Source organism: Zonotrichia albicollis, chromosome 17, assembly GCF_047830755.1.
Source record: "Zonotrichia albicollis isolate bZonAlb1 chromosome 17, bZonAlb1.hap1, whole genome shotgun sequence".
Taxonomy (NCBI): Eukaryota; Metazoa; Chordata; class Aves; order Passeriformes; family Passerellidae; genus Zonotrichia; species Zonotrichia albicollis.
Window position 1 is genome coordinate 9,703,101 of NC_133835.1, and position 18,787 is coordinate 9,721,887.

The following is an 18,787-nucleotide window of genomic DNA, read 5'->3' on the forward strand; positions in this document are numbered from 1 at the left end:
CTGGTGATGTTTTTCAGGATGATTTATATCTGCCATTAGCAGCTACAGCCCTGCATGGCACTGACATTAATCCTGCAGGTGGGGAATCCAGCCATGACCCCCAGATGGGGTGGGGGTTCTGCTCTGAGAGCATCACCTGCCTCTCTGCCCACGGGGAGGCTGCTGAGGAAGAGTGTGAGGGGGCTGCACAGATCTTCATTCCTTCAAGACCTTGAGAAAACCACGTGTAAATCCCTTTACAGACATGGTTTACACAACTCTCCTAAAAACCCAGGAAATTAAAGGCTCTTGGATTTGGGCTGGGTGCTGTGAGGTACTTGCAGGGGGCTCAGGAGTGCTGGCAATGCTGCACTAACCTTAGCTTTGATGAATTTGGGATTCTTTCCCACCACAGCTCAGCAGCAATGACCACAGCACAACTCTGCCCCTTTCCTTGCAGTCAGAGCCGGCTGCTCACTCTTTTGCCTCCTCGGAAGCTGATGAGCAAGAAGTGTCAGAGGAGAACTTTGAAGAGAGAAAATACCCAGGTGAAGTTACTTTAACCAACTTCAAGCTGAAATTCCTCTCCAAGGACATCAAGAAAGAGCTGCTCACGTAAGTCCTGCCTTCTTGTCTCTTCCTCCAAAATCTATTAATATGTGCTTAGCCAGGATGGTTGGAAACAAAATTAGAAAATACATTATAGAAATAAGAACTGTAGCTCCCTTTCCTACTGTGATTGATCTTACTCATCCTCCTACAACTGCTGATCAATGAGGAAAAATATGTTCCTACATTACTTTGCAGTGATGAAGTGAACCTGAGAGCTTTGTGCTCTGGCTTCATGGACAGGTTGTGGGAAAATCCTTTCAGGTTTTCCTGTTATTTTCCTGTTAGAGTGTTTCTGGCATGGTGATGGCACCTACCCAATGTCCTAATCCCCTGTTTTGGGACACTGGCTGATGTTGTGGAGCCAAGAGCACCCAAGGGAACTCAACACCTTCTTGAAGAGGGTGTTGAACACAACATTGAGAAGACAGGATTTGTTGGCTTAGAAGAATGGGTCCCAGCACTGTGATACTGCAGGAACACAAAATATGACCTGAGGCTGCAGCAAGTTTGCTGTTGTGTTGCATTTTGCATTGGAGAGAGACCTTGACCCAGCTCACATCTGTCTGTCCATCGTATGGGTGGAAGCACAGACCCAGACCCGCCCTATTGGATGGAGTATGGCTCTGCATCCATGCCAACACCCACAGGAATGGTTAAGGTTTAAGGGTTTGAGCCAAACGTGGCAGCTTGGACCTGGCTCTGGTCTAACAGCACGTCAGGACCAGCCTGGAGGTTGTGATGGGGAGATTTCCCCTCCCAGGCATCCCAGCTGTTCCTGGCTTCTTTCCTGTGCGTCTGACCCTCCCACACATCTCACAGGGAGTTGGTGGGCACCGTTTTGCTGATCTCATCCAACCCACTCGTTATCTGCAGCCAGGCAGGGAGGAGATCTGTGGGGGCAGAGCAGCAGCAGCATCTTCCCTAAATGAGCAAAGCTCAGAATCAGCTGCCCTACACAAAGCTCTAAAGGGTTTTTCAAAGCCCACTGGTGATGTGAACAGCAGTTTCTGAACTAGAGCCCTGAAGTCCTCCTGTGCTTTAATTTTATTGTGATGGTAGAGAAATTTCCTGAATGGAAAAAGCCCTGGAATAAATAAATGGTGTCATGGGCAGCCCTGAGCGTTCCCTCTCCATTTAATATCCTTGTTCCTCTCTGGCCCAGGGGCTGTAATGAATTAGCTGTAGTTAACTCAGGAGCAAACTGGCCTGCTGTGTCTGCTGCTCTGCGTCTGGGTGCAGTTCTTGTGCCATTTCCAGGCAGGTGCCCCTCACCTGTATCTTCCCATCACCCCCAGGCACAGCCAGAGCTTACTGTCATTACCTTTTGGCAGCAAACAGAGATTGCAAGCTTTTCTTTGCAGCTTTAAGGGCTGGGAGAAAAAAAATCATTTCAGAAAGCTGAAATCTGAAGCACCTTATCTGAAATCTGAGCAAGATGATTCCTGCAGCCAGAGCTTCAGCATGGCAGGAATGATCCAAACTGGCAGCAGCAGCCAGGGGTGGCCACATCTGTCAGGCTGTGCCACCCATCAGGCTGTGCCAGTCCCCCACTGCCACCAAGCCCTCCCATCAACTAAGGGTTTAAAACACTTTCTTTGCCTTTGCCACATTTTTCTCTCTCTTGTTTTTTTTTTTTTTTTTTCCCTAATTGTTTTTAGGATCCTTATGATCTTTTAGAAGGAAAAAGGGAGGAAGGGGAGCTGGAAGGGCAACAGCTGGTTTATATCCATGCAAACACAGAAACACACACCAAGATCTGATGGATGGGGCTGGTGTCAGGGGTCTGGCAGCAGGGCTGGACCGAGACACCCCAGACAGACCCTGAGGGGGCTCTGCTGGCTCTGCCCACCCGTGGATCCTGGGGAATCCCTTCCTTTCCCACACTTATGCTCTTTGTTGTTGTTGTTCCCAGTTGCCCAACCCCAGGCTGTGATGGCAGTGGACACATAACGGGGAACTATGCCTCTCACCGCAGGTGGGTTGACATTTTCTACTTGGTTTGAACTTTAAAAACAACTTTTATTTTCTTTTGGTATAGTTTGTGACCATGTGGATAGTTTGGTTCTGTTTCCTCCGCCCTTCTGTTGCCCCTCTCCCTCCCCATGCCCCAGCCCTTTTTCTTTTTCCTTTTTCTTTTTCTTTTTTTTTTTTTTTTGCTTATCCAGATATTCCATCTCTTCTCTTTCAGCCTTTCTGGTTGTCCTCTTGCTGACAAGAGCCTCAGAAACCTCATGGCTGCCCACTCTGCTGACCTCAAGTATGTTTGCGCTCAACTTGGAACTCCTTTTTTTTCTTTATTTCCACCCTTTTTTTCTCTCTTCTCCCTTCCTGCCCCCACACCTCTTGCTCTGCTTTTGCTTTTCCATCCCCTCCCTTCTCCTTTCAAAGAGCTGATCAAAACCTGCCTGCAAGGATCTCTGGTGGAGTCCAGCTTCCAGCTGCTGCGTTGAAGAGGCAATGGCAGGGAGGAAGGATAATTTTGGGGAGGGGGCTGATGGCAATGATTGGAAATAACCTGGATGCCTGGCAGGTTTCCTCTGGGCATTGTAGACATGTTATTTTCCTTTTCACTTGGCATCTTTTCCCAAGCTCTTGTTGCCTAGTTTGGGCCATAACCCTTTCAATTTAACATTTTTGTCCATCTCAAATAATCCAGAGGCTGGATTTATTTTTGGGTATAGACATGGCTGGGAGCTCACTGCCAGAACACAGCAAAGCCAACTCTTTTGGAGAACCTGGGGTGCTATTTTTATGCTACTTTTTAGGGGCTGTTTGGGATGCAGTGAGAGAGGTTCCTCTTCATTTCCATGATTTGTAAGGGAATGAAAGAAGGAGTAACCAAATGCTTGGTGAGGCCAGAGCCTAAGCCAGTGGTCAAGGGCTCACAGAAACCCAAACTTCCCATTACCATTGATGTTTCTGAAAGGAGGAACCTGGTTTTGACATTTTCATTCAGGTATCTTCCTCTGAATCCCATATTCAGCTTTGCTGTCTTCTCCAAACTCCTCCTTTTCAGTAGAAGCTTATTCTTCCCAGGTGGGTTTCCCAAACGCTCTATTAGGTTGCCTTCCCTAAAGGAAGGTGAAATTGTGTTTAGTTGGGAACACTGGGGAGACCCCAACCCTCTCCACCCAATCTGCATCTCTGGTGTAAAGTCCATTGAGAATTTTTTTTCATCATCTCCTTCATGGGCCCAGCCTATCCTTGCAGGCCGAGTCTCCTCTGAGTTCCCAGCCTTGCTGAATCCAGTTTTTGGACCATTTAGACCCTGAGCTAACTGAGGAGCCTCCACTGAGAGTAAAACCTCATGAAAGGCTTTACATTGCACAGGGTCATCATGAAAAAACCCAAGAGTGCTGTGCCCTGTGTGCCATCAGGGGTTTCTGGAGCTGAGCCAGTGCTATTCCCACTGGTCACTAAGGCCATTGGAAAAGTCCCAAATCCCTCTGTGGTGGCTCCTGGACTTCTCTGTGCCCCACCACCAGTGTGGGGCTGGTGCCAGGAAAAGTGTTAGTTAACCACCTGCTCCTTATCACAGAGGTGGACAAAGTGGCAGGATTAGCTGATATTAATAGAATTTGCTGGTGGATGGCAAGGACTGCTGTGATTAGTGCTAAGTACACTTAATCACACACTATAGACCATACACATTCTGAAAGGAGCTCTTCAAAGAGCTCTGCTGATCTGGTGTTTCTCCAACAGTTTGAAAGAAAAGCCAAGTGATCAGACAATTAGTGTTAAAGATATTAAAAGCTCTCGGGAGCAGCGGCCATTCCCAGTAAGGGCCAGACAAAAGGCAAACAGGCTCATCCCTGAGACTGAGCATCGTGTCCAGCCTTGCTGTGTTCCCCTCTAGTATCAATGTCAGTGCTTTTTATCAAAATACTGTGTAAAAAAGGAGACTTCTCACCCCAAAAAAGCTGGTTAATATTATTTCCTCAAATACTTTTTTTCCCCCTCTATGTCCTGGTGAGGATGGGAGAAGAGGAGGGAGGAAGGGATTTTGAGATATTACAGATTGCACAGTCACAGCTTTTCAGAACTCCAGATAAGACCATGTCAGTGTTTCTATTATAAATTCTATTTCAGGGGTTAATATCCCTGATATAAAAAAAATAGCTCCAGGCTGGAACATGCAATAAAAGGTCTCTGTTGGAATGATTTGTCTCCAGATAATTAAAAATAAAAATCAAATTACTTCTCTCTCCTCTTTAAAAATCCTGAAAGGAAGAAAGAGTTTGGTGTTAGTGTTTTCATAATTTCCTCCCACCCTGAAGCTAAAACAACAGAGAAATAGTTTTGCTTTCTACTGTAACAGTGTAGAGCGGGGAAATATCCCAGTCATCTCCCAAACATGCAATTTCTAAATGAGTTGAAGATTTTGCACCCTCATTGAGGTCCTGCTGGATGTGTCCTGCCCTTACTGCACCAGACCCATGTGCATTTATGTTTTCCTGGCTCTAAGCCTCCCTGTTGCCCCTCTAGGACCAGGCCATGTCCCTGCTCTCTTACCCAACGTGAGGTGCCAATTTTTTTTGCCAATGGAGATTATTCAGTGACCTGCAAATGCCAAAATCTCCCTCAGAGCTGCTGCAAAGAGGAGAATTTTGGTATTTTCTATACAAAATGGGAAGACTATAAAAACAGCTGTTTCCCAAGCTGCCAAACTAAAGTCACCAGTGGAAACCATTGCTCCACTGACTCTCAGGTGGCAGAATCACAGAATAGTTTGGGTTGGAAGGGGCCTTAAAGGCCAAACCCCCTGCAGTGAGCAGGGACATCTTCAGCTACATCAGGCTGCTCAGAGTCCTGTCCAGATTTAGGGAAAGCATCCTGCCTTTCCAAAGAGCTCTGAGCTCAGGGGCTGCCCAGGCATCACCATCATTTCACTGCCATGTCCTGGAGACACCAGCCTTGCCCTGCTGCAGGTGCCACCTAGCCATCCACACCAGGCATTGTTGGCTTTAAAAACAGGGCTGGAGAAAGTGAGGACACCAAAAACCCCTCCCCCAAGGAGAAAGGGTGCTCTGCAAGCTCCTGGATGTGCCCTGGGCTTTGCTCAGAAGGAGCAGTGAGCATCTCCCCCTGGTCCTGCAGCAGCACCCTGCATTTCCTCTGCACACCCCTGTGGTGTTTGTGAGGGTCCCCAGGACGAGGTGAGAGATGAGAATTTGACTCCACGTTCTCAGAAGGCTGATTTGTTGTTTTATGATATTATATTAAAAAATGGTATACTAAAACTATACTAAAAGAAAGAGAGAAAGGATGCATCAGAAGGCTAACAAGGATGATAAAGAAAAACTCATGACTCCTCAGAGCCTCCCCACAGCTGGACCACGACTGGTCATTAAATTAAAACAATTCACATGCTGGATAAACAATCTCCAAATCACATTCCAAAACAGGGAGAAGCTGAAGCCTCCCAGCTTCCCAGGAGAAGAAATCCTGGCGAAGGGATTTTTCAGAAAATATCACGGTGACACAGCCCCTCCCCTGGCCTTAATCACTTGACACTAAAAGCCCTGGCTAATTGGCAGGTTGGCCTGCACATCCTCTGCAAACACTCCTCACCCCTCTCCCTTGTCCCCATGACAACTTTTATGTCACTTACAGCACAGGGAGCAGATCTTTGTGCTCCTTTCCATCCCTCACCATTAATGATGCGCTGCTGAGCTCGGGCCATTGCCTGCTAGCTTTGGGTGACCTCCAGCCTTTGGGTGATCACAGCAGTGACCTCCAGCCTCCCATGGAGAGCTCTGGATGCTCACCTGGAAACTCACAGCTGCAGATGCACCTACTCGAGAATCTGCAGGAAAAAAGCCCCTTTTGGCTCAAATACGCTGAATTGCAAGGCTGTGCCATTAACCAGTGACACAGAGAAGGAAAGGGCAGGCAGCAAATTGGTGATGTGCCTGTTTTGTAAGGCAGTGACTCAGGGGCAGAGTCTGCAGAAAGGGCACTGTCTGTGGTGACCCAGGGGTCCCCAGCCAAAAGACCCTCACAGGCTGTCCCCTGCTGACTCCCTGTCCCCTGCCCATGGTGTTGTGGAAGGAGTGGTCCCAGGGCTAACCTAACCTTTTTCCTCCTGTTTCTCCATCATTTGCCATCAGAAGCATTGGCCAGTGTTTTGCAGTCTGCAGACCCTCCTGCCATGGGTTGCCCACTTGCCCTCACTGAGATAATGCTCCCTGAGTCACCCAGAACTGAGCCAAAACCTTCTGTTGGTGGTGGCCATGGTGGCCCTGCTGCCCAGAGCTGTCAGCTGTTTTTCTGGTTTCTGCTCTCATCCTGGGTCTTTCCTGCTGGCCCTGGATAGCCCTCGCTGTCTCCTTATGCCATCCTAAAGATGACAAACATTGTCCTGGAGGGGCATTTTAAGTTATTATCAGCTCCTGAGCTGTCCCCTTCACGAGGGTGGGGACACAGGCTGGGACCTGCATCCTCTCATGGGAGAGCAGCTCCTCACTGTGCTCCCAACATCCCAAGGTGTTCCTCTCCAATGTCACATCATGCAGCGGTGCATTGAAATCAGTACCACGGATATTACAGACCAAATCTTGTCCTTACAGAGGGGGAAGGGGCAGGAAGGAAAAACCTGCTCATGCTGACAGTGCCCAGATTTCTGTTTGAGAAGAGCTGTCACAAAGTGTTGATCCCCTGCTCACACCCCCAGGCTAATCTGAGCCTCCCTTGCCTCTGCAGGTGCCCTACTCCTGGTTGTGATGGCTCTGGTCACATAACAGGAAATTATGCATCACATAGAAGGTAAGATCTCCCTTAAATTATTTTCTCTCTAGTCTCTTTCTGTGTTGCTTTCTCTTTCTTTTTTTTTTTTTTTCCCTGCAGTGGGCAGAGTTGTAAAGTTCTGAATAAAACATTAATGTTACTGACAACTGAAGCCTATTTTCATCTCTTTAATCTGACTTCTTTTTTTTTTCTGATGTTTTCAGAATCTGATTAGAAGCTCCTTTCAACAGAATAAAAGACAAAGGGTCAGATTTTAGCTGATGCAATGTTCCTGTTAATATTGCTACCTATTTATGACTTCTATTATCACTTTAGAACATTAATAGCACAGATCTGAGCCTTCTGTTTCAACAATTCCATTAAACATTGCAGGCTGTTAGCAGATATCTTCTTATCTAGACACCATTAATTACTGTCCATCTCCCTCAATTTTTTACTATTTTTTTTCCTTCTGACTTCTCCTCGTGATGTGAAGCTGCAAAACGAGAGAGATCAAAAACACTGTGCCAAATTCAAGGGAAAGATGACTGAAGCGGGGGAATAGCAAATGCAGAGATTCTGCCAGTGAGACAGGCCTTTCTTCTCTTTTTAACCACAGTCTGTCAGGCTGCCCTCGTGCCAAGAAAAGTGGGATCAAGATCACCCCGACAAAGGATGATAAAGAAGACCCAGAGCTGATGAAGTAAGTCTGGGAGTAACTCCTGAGCAGAGCTTGTCACTCCCTCCACTTCACCTCACACAGATTTATGTGGGGGATCACCCAGCACCCACCCCACATCCCCCCTTGCTCGTGCTGCTTTGAGCATCCTTTGCTGTGTTTTGGTGTTGCAGTTTTGATATTTGATGGAAAAAAAGGGTGGTGGCGAGGTAATGGTGTCTGTTTCTTGCAGATGTGAAAGGTAGATTGGTAGGTTCACAAACAGTTTCTCTGCTAGATGTGCTTTGTGTAATTTCTGGAAAACCACAGCAGTGCTATAAATGAAGGTAAAACCCCACAGCCAAGTCAAACATTGCAGGTTTTTGGGAAGCAATGGGCAGGCAAGGGCTGATGGAGTAGAACCTACCCAGTACTGAGCTGGGACAGGATCTGGCAACTCTGAATATTCTTTTCCAGGGCAGAATATTCTAAGCGAACTGGAAAAAAAGCTCTCTCTGCTGCCTCAGGCTGAAGTTTTCAAAACATCCCAGGGGGTTTATTCCTGTGGGGAATAGAGATTTGAAATTGCTTAGTCCACCTCAGGAGTTTTCATGAGCTGTGAAATCCATTTGTCCTGACTTTTAGCAAGTCTGAACATCACAGGCTCAGCATGCAGGGTCTGGGATCTGTATCTCCTTACACAGCTACAGGACATGAAAGGCAGCACTGACTCCACAATCGTTTTTGTTTTTTTCTTTTTTTTATTACCTCAGAGCATCTCCATCCTTTCTGAAGCCTTGTACTCTCAGCCAGCAAGTGCAGGTGGAAGGGGGCAAAAAGAAACATGGAAAAAATTATCAACCACTTCCAAGGGTTTCTAGTTGCCCATGAGTGCTGGCATATCTGTCCAAACCCCTTTGGCTCAGCAGGCTGTCTCCAAATGGAGATTTTTTAAAAAAATATTTCACTCCCAGGGCAGGTCTTGCCCTCCAGAGGAGCAGAGGTGGGTGTCTCCATGCGCCCAGGTTTTGGCCTGGAGCAGAGGCTGAGCCAAAGCAGGACCCAGTGGGGGTGGAGGAACCCTGCAGGGGCTGTGGGAAGCTGGGATGTGCCTGCTGGGAGGGAAGGACCTTTCAGAAAAAGATGATATTTGAGCCATCTGCTCTGTTCTTCCTCCTCAGTCTACAGGAAGGAAAGCCTCTCAGTTAAATGAGCCGTGTGATAATTAGCAGGAGTTTGCAGAGTTTATTAAAAATTAAGCAACCTACTAGAGAATCTGGAGGAAAAAAGCCTCTTTTGGCTCAAATACACTGAATTGCTGGTGGTGTTGCAAAGCTGTGCCATTAACCAGTGACACAGAGAAGGAAAGGGTGGGCAGCAAATTGGTGATGTGCAGCTGCTGGCTGTACCTTTGCTCTCACCATGGCTGGAGATCCCAGCTGGGAGGCCACTCCTCCCCATGGTTTCTCCAGGAACACGTGGCCTGTGGGGCTGGGGAAGCTGTGATTTTGCTCATTTGTGTCTTCCCCATTCAGGGCAGGACAGAGCAGTTTCCCCAGTGTGGTTTCACTTCCCAGTGCAAGGAAAAAGGAGTTTTTATGTGGCTATTCTGTTGTGGGGAACATGGGGTGACCCACAGCAGAGTGAGGGTCCCCACCAGCATCCTCACCAGGGAGTGGGTTTCTTCTAGTCCACCCTAAAGATGCAAACTGGGAAGATAAAGTTGCAAGAAATCATTTAATTGTTTGGGTTGGAAGGGATTTAAATCTCACCTCATTCCAGTCCTCTGCCATGGGGTGGGACACCTTCCACTCGACCAGATTTCTCAAAGACCCATCCAGTCTGGCCTTGGACAATTCCAGGGGTGGGGCATCCATAGATTCTCTAGGTTCCAGGCTCCAAATGGGGCTGGATTTTCTGACTCCTGGAAAGCTGGTGCCATCCTCCCCCAGACAGGTCTTGGTGGAACCATGGGCATGGGTGCAGGAAATGTGGAATGTGAAATATGAGGGTCTCTGCAGCAGCAGGAGAAGGAGGCATTCCCTAACATCCCATGGCCCAGACAGCAACCCCCCCTCTTCCAGTACACCCAGGAGGAGCAGAAGCTCCTCTGAGACGTGCAAAACAATGTGGCACAACAATCCCTGGCTGGTGCCTCCCCCCAGCCCGTGGCAGTGTTTGTCCCACCACCCACGGCAAGGTGTGCCTGGTGTGGGTTTATCTTAAGGAGCTTTGGCTCTAAATCCTTCCTCTGTCTGCACTGAACTCCACTTGGAACCCAGCCGAGTTTTGCACATCATCACCGAGGAGAAAGTCATTTAGTCCCTGTTGTTTGTGCTGTTCATCCTTCAAGTAATTTGCTGCAGATGTGATTGAACAGATCACCTCAACCTTCAGCCCAGCCCATACAGCGGAAGCATCCACAGGTGTCTAATTGATCAAACGCTACTGGTGCTCCCATTAAATAATAATAATGTTAAAAAAAATTTTAAAATATGTCCAAGACAGCTGTTTTGCACAATAAGGCTCTGGTTTATTTTTTAACAATGAAAATGTAATAAAAGTTAAATTAACGGTGTAAAATATGTAATGGTTGGGCTGTAACGGCTGCATACGAAATGCTGGGGTTTGTCTCTGTCTCTCTTGCTCTTCCCCCCTCTCCCCCTTCTCCTTTTCCTCCTGAGGATTCAGTAATTTGCTCGTGATCATATAAAAGCAATGATGTTATGAATTTACTGAGGATCCCGCTGGCAGGGATATTATAAGTGAATTGTGCTGCATTTGCAGCTGATTAAAATCGAGATCAGCATTTTTCAAATTATCTTGGGAAAAGGCCGGGTGTAGGGCCCCCCCTTTTGCTGTCATCTCCCTTTTGTGTGGAATGTAAACAATCAGGGCAATAATTTCTGCGGTGAAACGCAGCTTGTGATTTTCAGGAGCAGCTCTGCAAATGCTTTTGCTGGAGAGCCTCAAAGTCCCTAATTGCTTCCAAACTAAGGACATGGGGGCTATTTTTGTCATTTCTTACCTCCTTCCACCTCCTCTACTTTTGAGTAACCTCCCTTGCGTAATAAACTTTTAACTGTATTTATAATTGACAAGCAATTTTAAAACAAATGCAAACCACAGCAGAAACCCTAATAGATACACTGGGCTTGTAGGATGGCAGGATTTAGGGAGAATGCCATTAGGTGAGGAGGGAGGAAAGAGGAGCCTTTTAGAGAGCCACTCGTGTGCTTGGCAGTAGCACAAGTTGTGTTGGTGCTTCCACAAGGCTTCTCACAGTTCCTGTGTGTTTCAACTGGCCATAATGAGGGAGAAGTCTGGTAAGGGCAGGGTTCCTGTGCTGCCCTGATGATAATTCCCACTTTATCCCCTTGAGAGCGTGGGTTGATCTCCCCAGAGAGGCAGGATGTGAACCAGGAGGAGGAGGAGAAGGCAAGTGAGACCAGGCTGTGGCTGCAGGGTGAGGGGTGGTTCAGTGATTCGTCCTGTTTGATGGGGTGCAGGCTCAGTAACCCCTTGGATGTCCTCCTGGAAGAAATAGGGCTGCAGGTCTTTGTGCACAGCCTGAACAGCTCCTGGCTCAGGGACTGGCTCCTGGGAAGGGCTGTGTGCCCAAGGGCACCGACAGGGCTCCTGTGCTGTGTTGACTGTGCTGGGGCAGGCTGATAAGAGATGAGCCTGGGTTCATCAGGAGTAAGACAGGGCAGAGCCAGCAGTACGTGTGGGATGGTTCAGTGTGAGTATCAGCCTTGGGGTACATCAGGATCTCATGCCAGGCAGCCCAACCTGCCATTTTTGTCCCCAGTGAGGCACCAAACACCTGGTTTCTGACACCACTGGGACCTACTTTTGCTGCACATGATGTGACCTCCACAGACTTCCCTCCTGCAGAATTCTCCTTGATTCTCTTTGGCTCTTTTGAAGGAGCTCTCGTAGCTCTTAATTTCCCATCTGCTATTTCCATCAACCAAACATGCCCCTATAAAACTCCAGACGAGACCCAAATACAAACACTCTCTTCCCAGGCTTCCTCATTGCTGCTCATCAATAATTTCCTCCCTTTCTTTATTCCTTCCTTCTGCTCCTTGCCCTTGATGTGACTTTGGGTGATTGCCCGTGCCCAGGTGTCCCGTTCCGGGCTGTGTCGGGCTGGGACACATCAGCGGCAAGTACGCGTCCCACCGGAGCGCCTCCGGCTGCCCCCTGGCCGCCCGCAGGCAGAAGGAGGGATCGCTCAACGGCTCCTCCTTCTCCTGGAAGTCCTTGAAGAACGAAGGCCCAACCTGCCCCACCCCAGGCTGTGACGGTTCTGGCCACGCCAACGGGAGCTTCCTCACTCACAGAAGGTAAATCCTGGGGTTTATGTTAGTGTGAGGGGGATGGTTTTGCTGTGGAGAAACGTACCTGCCCCAAGATGCTGCTTGAGCAGCGTTCAGCTTCTCATGCCAGGCTCAGGAATTGGTGATTTTGATGCTGAGTTGAGTCAGTTGAAGTTTACTGAATGGAGAAAATGTGTGGTTGTTTTAATAGTCAGAGAATCACAGAATGGTTTGGGTTGTAAGGGACCTTAAAAGATCATCTCATTCCAACCCCCTGCCACAGGCAGGGACACCTTCCACTATCCCAGATTGCTCCAAGCTCTGTCCAGCCTGGCATTGGATACTTCCAGCAATCTTCCACAGCTTCTCTGGGCAACTCTGGCCTCACCACCCTCACAGGGAAGAATTTCTTCCTAACCTCAAATCCAAATCCCTATTTGCATGCTGGAAAAGAATTTGAGCACCACAAATAGGAGCTCGGTGCCCAAGACCACCAGATTCATCTCACCCTCCTCACCTAGCACTCCTCCTCTTTTAGGAAGCAATGTGTTTTTAATCTTTGCTTAAAAGAAAATCGCTCTCGCTTCATAAATGGGGCATTTTGTGGCATTATTCATAAAGCAATTTCCTCTGTACCATAAAAAGCTTTTAGGAGAACTGTCTCGCAGCTTGAATTCCACCAAATGGCACATGTTCTTATGTTGGGAACATAAGCACCTATAAATACTGAGAGTTTATGAAACCCATTTTTACTTGTTTTTCAGTTTGTCAGGGTGTCCAAGAGCTACTTTTGCTGGGAAGAAAGGAAAACTCTCAGGGGATGAAATTCTCAATACAAAGTTCAAGACCAGCGATGGTAAGATTTTTCACTCCTTTGCCTTGCAGGTGTGTCAGGGTGTTTGGCCCATAGATCTTTTTCTTTTTAGACTGGGGAGGTTTAACCTGAAATCTGGGCACAGATTTCAAGGACATCATGTACTTTGAAGACACATTCCTCGTGTATTCTGGGTGTCTGTGCCGGCACGGTACCAGTCTCACTCATTGAGTCACACATTTTGAGGGAGCAACAATAAAAAAGGCAAAAGAAGTAATGCTGAAATTCAGATTATTTTTTTTTTTTCATATATTCACTGGCATTTTTACAAATCCCTTGCAGTCACTCAGCGATTTCCACCTATTCAGGGCTTTTAATACTGAGATATTTCTGGACCTGGAATTTTGTTAGCGATGGCACTTTGCATTTCCAGTGCTATTACTGAGCTTTCTGTGGTATTTGACAAGGTTCAAGCATTGAACTTGATAGTTTGGAACCTATAAATACCTGCACTCCTCTAGAAATATTGCTTTATTTTATGGACCTCGTAATTTCTCATCAAGATATGCATTAGTTTTTTAAATGGCATCATTCCAAACTCAGGATCAGAGAGAGTGACCTGACTGTTCAGGACAATCAACCTTGCTGGGTGTGGGGATGTGTTGGACTCCAACTGCTCTGCTGTCCTTTGCTTTTGCATTTACATATTGACCTGTTCAAGTATCATTGACCTGTGATAATAAAAATATTAATTATAAAAAAAATAGAAAGAAAAAGGCAGGTGAGAGGTACATCCTGTTTCAAGGATGTAAAAGACAAGGTAAGGACGGTGCAGCAGGATAGGCTCAGCAGAAAGCCCAACACTTTTGCTTTTCCCAAGAGCATTTGTTGACTGCCCATGACCTTCCCTCCTGCAGTTCTGGAGAATGATGAGGAGATCAAGCAGCTGAACAAGGAGATCAGTGAGCTGAACGAGTCCAACTCAGAGATGGAAGCGGCCATGGTGAAACTCCAGTCCCAGGTTTGTGTCCTTGGCCATGCATTCAAGCCCAGGGGTGATGGGTGTTGGTGGGTGCCACTGCTGAGGGTTGGTGACCCTGCCGTGCTCCTTGCTCCACAGATCTCCACCATGGAGAAGAACCTGAAGAACATTGAGGAGGAAAACAAAATCATAGAGGAGCAAAATGAAGCCCTGTTCCTGGAGCTCTCAGGGTTGAGCCAGGCTCTCATCCAAAGTCTTGCCAACATTCGCCTTCCGCACATGGTAAGAAACTTTGACAGTGCTCAGCCCAATCCAGCATCATTGAGGGAGCTGTGCCAAATCCAATTCATGATAAGGCTTTTTCACAATTAAAGAGTGGGAGAATTTCTTTCCATACACCTATGTGTCCTTTATAAGATCAGTACTTTTCCCTTATCTCTGAAGCTTGCATTGTATCTCCCTTTTGTTGTCATTTTCTGCTGATCTCCCTTTTTATCTATTGTTCTGTCTCATTACATCTGGGAGCACTATCACAAAATGGGAAACTTTATCAAGGGCACCCAGTGCCTTTTAGGCTAAGACAGCACAAGCCGAGATCAGGAGGGATTGGATTTCAACGTCAGAAAGATCTTAGAGCTCCTATTACAATGCAGGTAGTTTCAATTCAGTTTTGAATAGCTGGCAGCTAAAGAATAGCATTCTTAAAGAGAGTGTATTTTGTTTAATTTAACAAGGTCTAACAGCCCACAGCATGTTACCATAGAGTTACTGAGAAATGAAAAGACTGCATTAAAATAGTAAAACCACAAAAGGCTATTAATTACCTTCTCTCTATTCCCAGGAATGTAATTACTGTTGTCAAAACCAGGTGTGTGGAGGTGGGGCTCGTGTTGTGGAGGAAGCTGTCCTCTTACAACTCATAAAGACCATTGCAATGATCAGAGGAATGAGCTTTTGATTTATTTTTTCTTCCATTCTTTTTTTTTTTTTTTTTTTCTGGGAATCCTTTTCATTGGGGTTTGTATTTAAATTCAGACTGGTTGGAGAGAAGCCATCCTCCAGCAGAGCAGTTTTGGATAGTATTCACCCAGCTGCCTAACTGGCAGAAAACCACTCGCTGAGAGCTTTTTTGTAAAGTATTTGACACATAAAGGTCAAATAAACTGTTCAGCAAATATTTTTTCAAGGTTTCAGGCAACTCTAATTAAATGATGCCCATGAGACTTTTATGCTCATTTTATTCCTGTTCGTTTTCTTCCTTCTCCCTCTCTTTTTTCCCCCATTAAGCCCAAGTTAGATGCTTGCAATGCCCCTCGAAAGCAGAAGCTGTACTGCAGCAGAGAGTTGGGCTGGGCAGCTGTGAGCCCAAGGTGACCTGACTTTGCCTTTGGTTCCCTCCGTGATGTTTCAGCAGTCCTGTTGTCCTCCAACCCTTCATTTCCATGCCTTAATTCAGCCTCCAGCCTGTCAGGCTGCCTGCACACACTTTACCTGTTAATAGCTCCACAAGGCCAGCGCATAAAATTAAGGACCTGGTTAAGATCTAGTGGGATTAGGGCAATGATGAGATTCCTGTAGATGCAGCACTGCACACAAAAAGGCTTTGATGTGGAGACCTTTGGCTGTCTGTACATACAGAGAAACATGGAATGGTTTGGGTCAGAAGGGACTTCAAAACTCACACTTTTCATGCCCTCTGCCATGGGTAAGAACATCTTCCCCTTGACCAGGTTTCTCCAAGCCTGGCCTTGAGCACTTTTAGGAGTCCACAACTTCTCTGGGCACTAAAATATGCAGGTGATTTATTGCAAAGACTCTCATCCTCGTCCTGCTCCATTACTAATGCTTTTATTTGATTTTTTTTTTTTGGCTGCAGGATCCAATTAGTGAGCAGAACTTTGATGCCTATGTGAACACACTGACAGACATGTACACCAACCAGGAGTGCTACCAGAACCCGGAGAACAAGGACCTGCTGGAGAGCATCAAGCAAGCTGTCAAGGGCATCCAGGTGTAGTGCCGCGGGATGGAGAGCAGCAAGTAAACAGACTGTAAGATGGAACTTTCCCTTCAAGTATTCAGGTTTACAAGTTAGAAAACTTGTTTAATGAATGAAAAAAAAAGAAAAAAAAAAAAGGACCAAAATGTAACCAAGACGCCATTTCTGAGACATGGAACTGATCAAACTCAATGTTCTCGTTTACTTTACTTTGGACCTTCTTGAGAAAAGTGGGATTTTTTTCCACCTTGACTACAAGGTAGATCAGGATGGAAGGTTAAATTCTCCAGTTGGCTGTGGGGCTTGGTAGCAGGTGAAGACCAGGCATCTTCCATGAGTTGCTTGTTCTTGCAGAATAGATCCAAGGGTTAAAATGTTACAAGAACAGGGTCTTGTTTGATCCAAGACTAGTGTATGACTGGCTTAAACCCTCATGTTGTCTATGGTTGTATGTCCAGATCACCTACTCACACATGAGTTATGTTCTATGTTGCTACAAGTGCTGGAGCTGCAAGCTACCTGTAAATCTGAACCTGTGCTGGGCCTCCCAACCCCGAAGTGTTCAGATATCCACTGGGCATGGGAACTCTGAAGTATTATAAAGTAGCTTATTTTTATTTTCTGAAAGAAATCTGAAGAGCAGTTCTGGATCTCCAGTGGAAAGCGCAATGGAAAAAAGGTTCTCAGGGAAGCTTTTGGAGTTTGCAACTACAGTATTCCTTTGTCTGTCTTAAATATAAGAGTAGCTATTATGAATAGGCCAATTCCAGATATTTCAAACAGAAGAATTTCTTTAATGTGTCATGGTCCGGTGTATATGATTTTTTGGAAATCTGTTTGATGACAGTTCTGGTTCTTTTCATTATTGTGATCATCCCTACAGTGGCGCAGTACTGCCAGTCCAGAGATCATACATCAATGCCAGAGAACGGTTGAGATTGTGATGAACAAAACAAAACAAATCCAATCCAAAAGAAGCAAAAACCAACAAAAAGAGAGATGTTAATTGATGGCCAGAAAAGTGCTTATGTACTGTGAACCAGGAGTTGATTCCTTAAACGTACCCACAGGGCAATGAGGATGGTTTGGTTTGGTGTTCTAGGATTTGCGCGAAATCACAGCAAGAGCTCCATTCTGCAACAAAAAAATGGGGAAAAAAGGAAAAGTAAAAGAGGATTCAGGTATTGGGAATTCTTCCAAAGAAGCATTTGTAAGCAGCTGGGTACACGCAGCCCTCTGTGCACTTAGAGAACAACCCTGTGAATGTCTTTGGGGTGCTGCTCTGCAGCACTGCTCCATGGCCAGGGCCAGCTGTCACCCCACGGGGCTGCTCCCCACCTTCTCTCCCACCTGGAGCTCACTTCCTTCTCCAAACACTTCAGTGGGGCAGAACCCCCTGAGGGGCCCCAGCCTGGGGCATCCCATATCCCACATCCCATATCCTGCATCACTCCCAGCCATGGGACAGGCGGAGCTGGGGAGGTTCTTGTTGACCCCAACAAAAAGCAAGAGTGTGGTGTTGTTTCGAGCCAAATCCTGCATATATTTAGGGTATAATTCCTGATTTGGGGAAGTCAGTGGAAAGTCCCAGTGGCTACCATGGCCACTGGATGTGGCCTGGAAGGCCATGAGTGGCTTGGTTGGAGTTGTTCCCTGTGTTGAGTTCCATAGGGCAGCTGGCCTGGGTAGGCTTGCTCCCATACTTCAGTGTTTGCAGGATCAGACTCCACGAGTTCACTTATTTTAGAACCCATTCCAAGTGCAAAAATACAAAAAAAAAAAAAAAAAAAGGGAAAAAAGTATAAAATTTGAGGTGTTAAAAACACAACGTTCTTAACATGTAAATAGAGTCCAAATTGATTGTGACTGCAATTCAGTTAGTATTTAAAGGTAGAGAAATTGCACTTACTGGAAGAAAGAGAAGAAAAAAAAAGTAGTTAGTTTAATTATGCTGTAAATTATTTAATTTTGGCAAGATGTATGTAATTTATATTTACAACACCTTATGTTAACTTTTTGCTATTTATTTAACTTTTTTATTTATTAATTTTATACTTATTTTAAACTGGACACTGCACCATAGAAATGAAGATAAAAGAAGCAAAAAAAAGTGAAAAATTAAAACTTTTGACCGTAAAAATGATATTCCAAAAAAAAGAAAAAAAAAAGAAAAAAACCCTATCTACAACTCCTACTTGTAATTTTGATGCAACCAAGTTATTTTTTATATATTTTGTTATTTATTCTTTTAATGATGGGAATTTTTTAAAAGATATTTTATAACTGAGACATTTTGATAATTTTTTTGTTTGGTTTTTTTTTTGTGGGGGCAGGGGCACTGGGGGGAAGAGAGACTTTTTCAGTTTTTCTTTTTTTTTTCATTCATATTGTTTCAGGCACTGATAACAGGAAATGAAAATTCTGTATTTATTATTTATTTAATATTTAAGTCGGGAAAAAAAATGAACTGTGCTCTTGTTGTATATTTATTTTGTTGTTTGTGTGTTGGTTATGTGATGACTGAGTACTTGTTTATGTGAAGGAATACTGTTAATATTTAAATAATAAAGAGTCACATTGAAAGTTATAGCAGGCTACATGTTATTCTGTGAAAACGAATACTGTGATCTACTTTCCTCAGGAAATGTATTTTGCAGACAGAACTTCCTTATGTACTGGCAGGGTTATTTCA

At 45.7% G+C, this 18,787-nt stretch overlaps 1 protein-coding gene across 6 annotated transcripts in view; it reads left to right on the forward strand.

Annotated features, from left to right (window-relative positions):
- Positions 1-17,902, forward strand: part of MYT1 (myelin transcription factor 1) — a 63,765-nt gene extending 45,863 nt beyond the window's left edge. For all 6 annotated transcript variants that reach the window (XM_005489120.4, XM_014268500.3, XM_074553364.1 and 3 more), the window contains 10 exons: positions 440-594; positions 2,504-2,566; positions 2,780-2,848; positions 7,294-7,356; positions 7,937-8,020; positions 12,106-12,327; positions 13,065-13,156; positions 14,032-14,135; positions 14,235-14,378; positions 15,973-17,902. In XM_005489120.4, the coding sequence (XP_005489177.3) occupies positions 440-594; positions 2,504-2,566; positions 2,780-2,848; positions 7,294-7,356; positions 7,937-8,020; positions 12,106-12,327; positions 13,065-13,156; positions 14,032-14,135; positions 14,235-14,378; positions 15,973-16,113 (1,137 nt within the window). In that variant the 3' untranslated portion in view covers positions 16,114-17,902. The remainder of the gene's footprint in view (positions 1-439; positions 595-2,503; positions 2,567-2,779; positions 2,849-7,293; positions 7,357-7,936; positions 8,021-12,105; positions 12,328-13,064; positions 13,157-14,031; positions 14,136-14,234; positions 14,379-15,972) is intronic.
- The last annotated feature ends 885 nt before the right edge of the window (positions 17,903-18,787 follow it).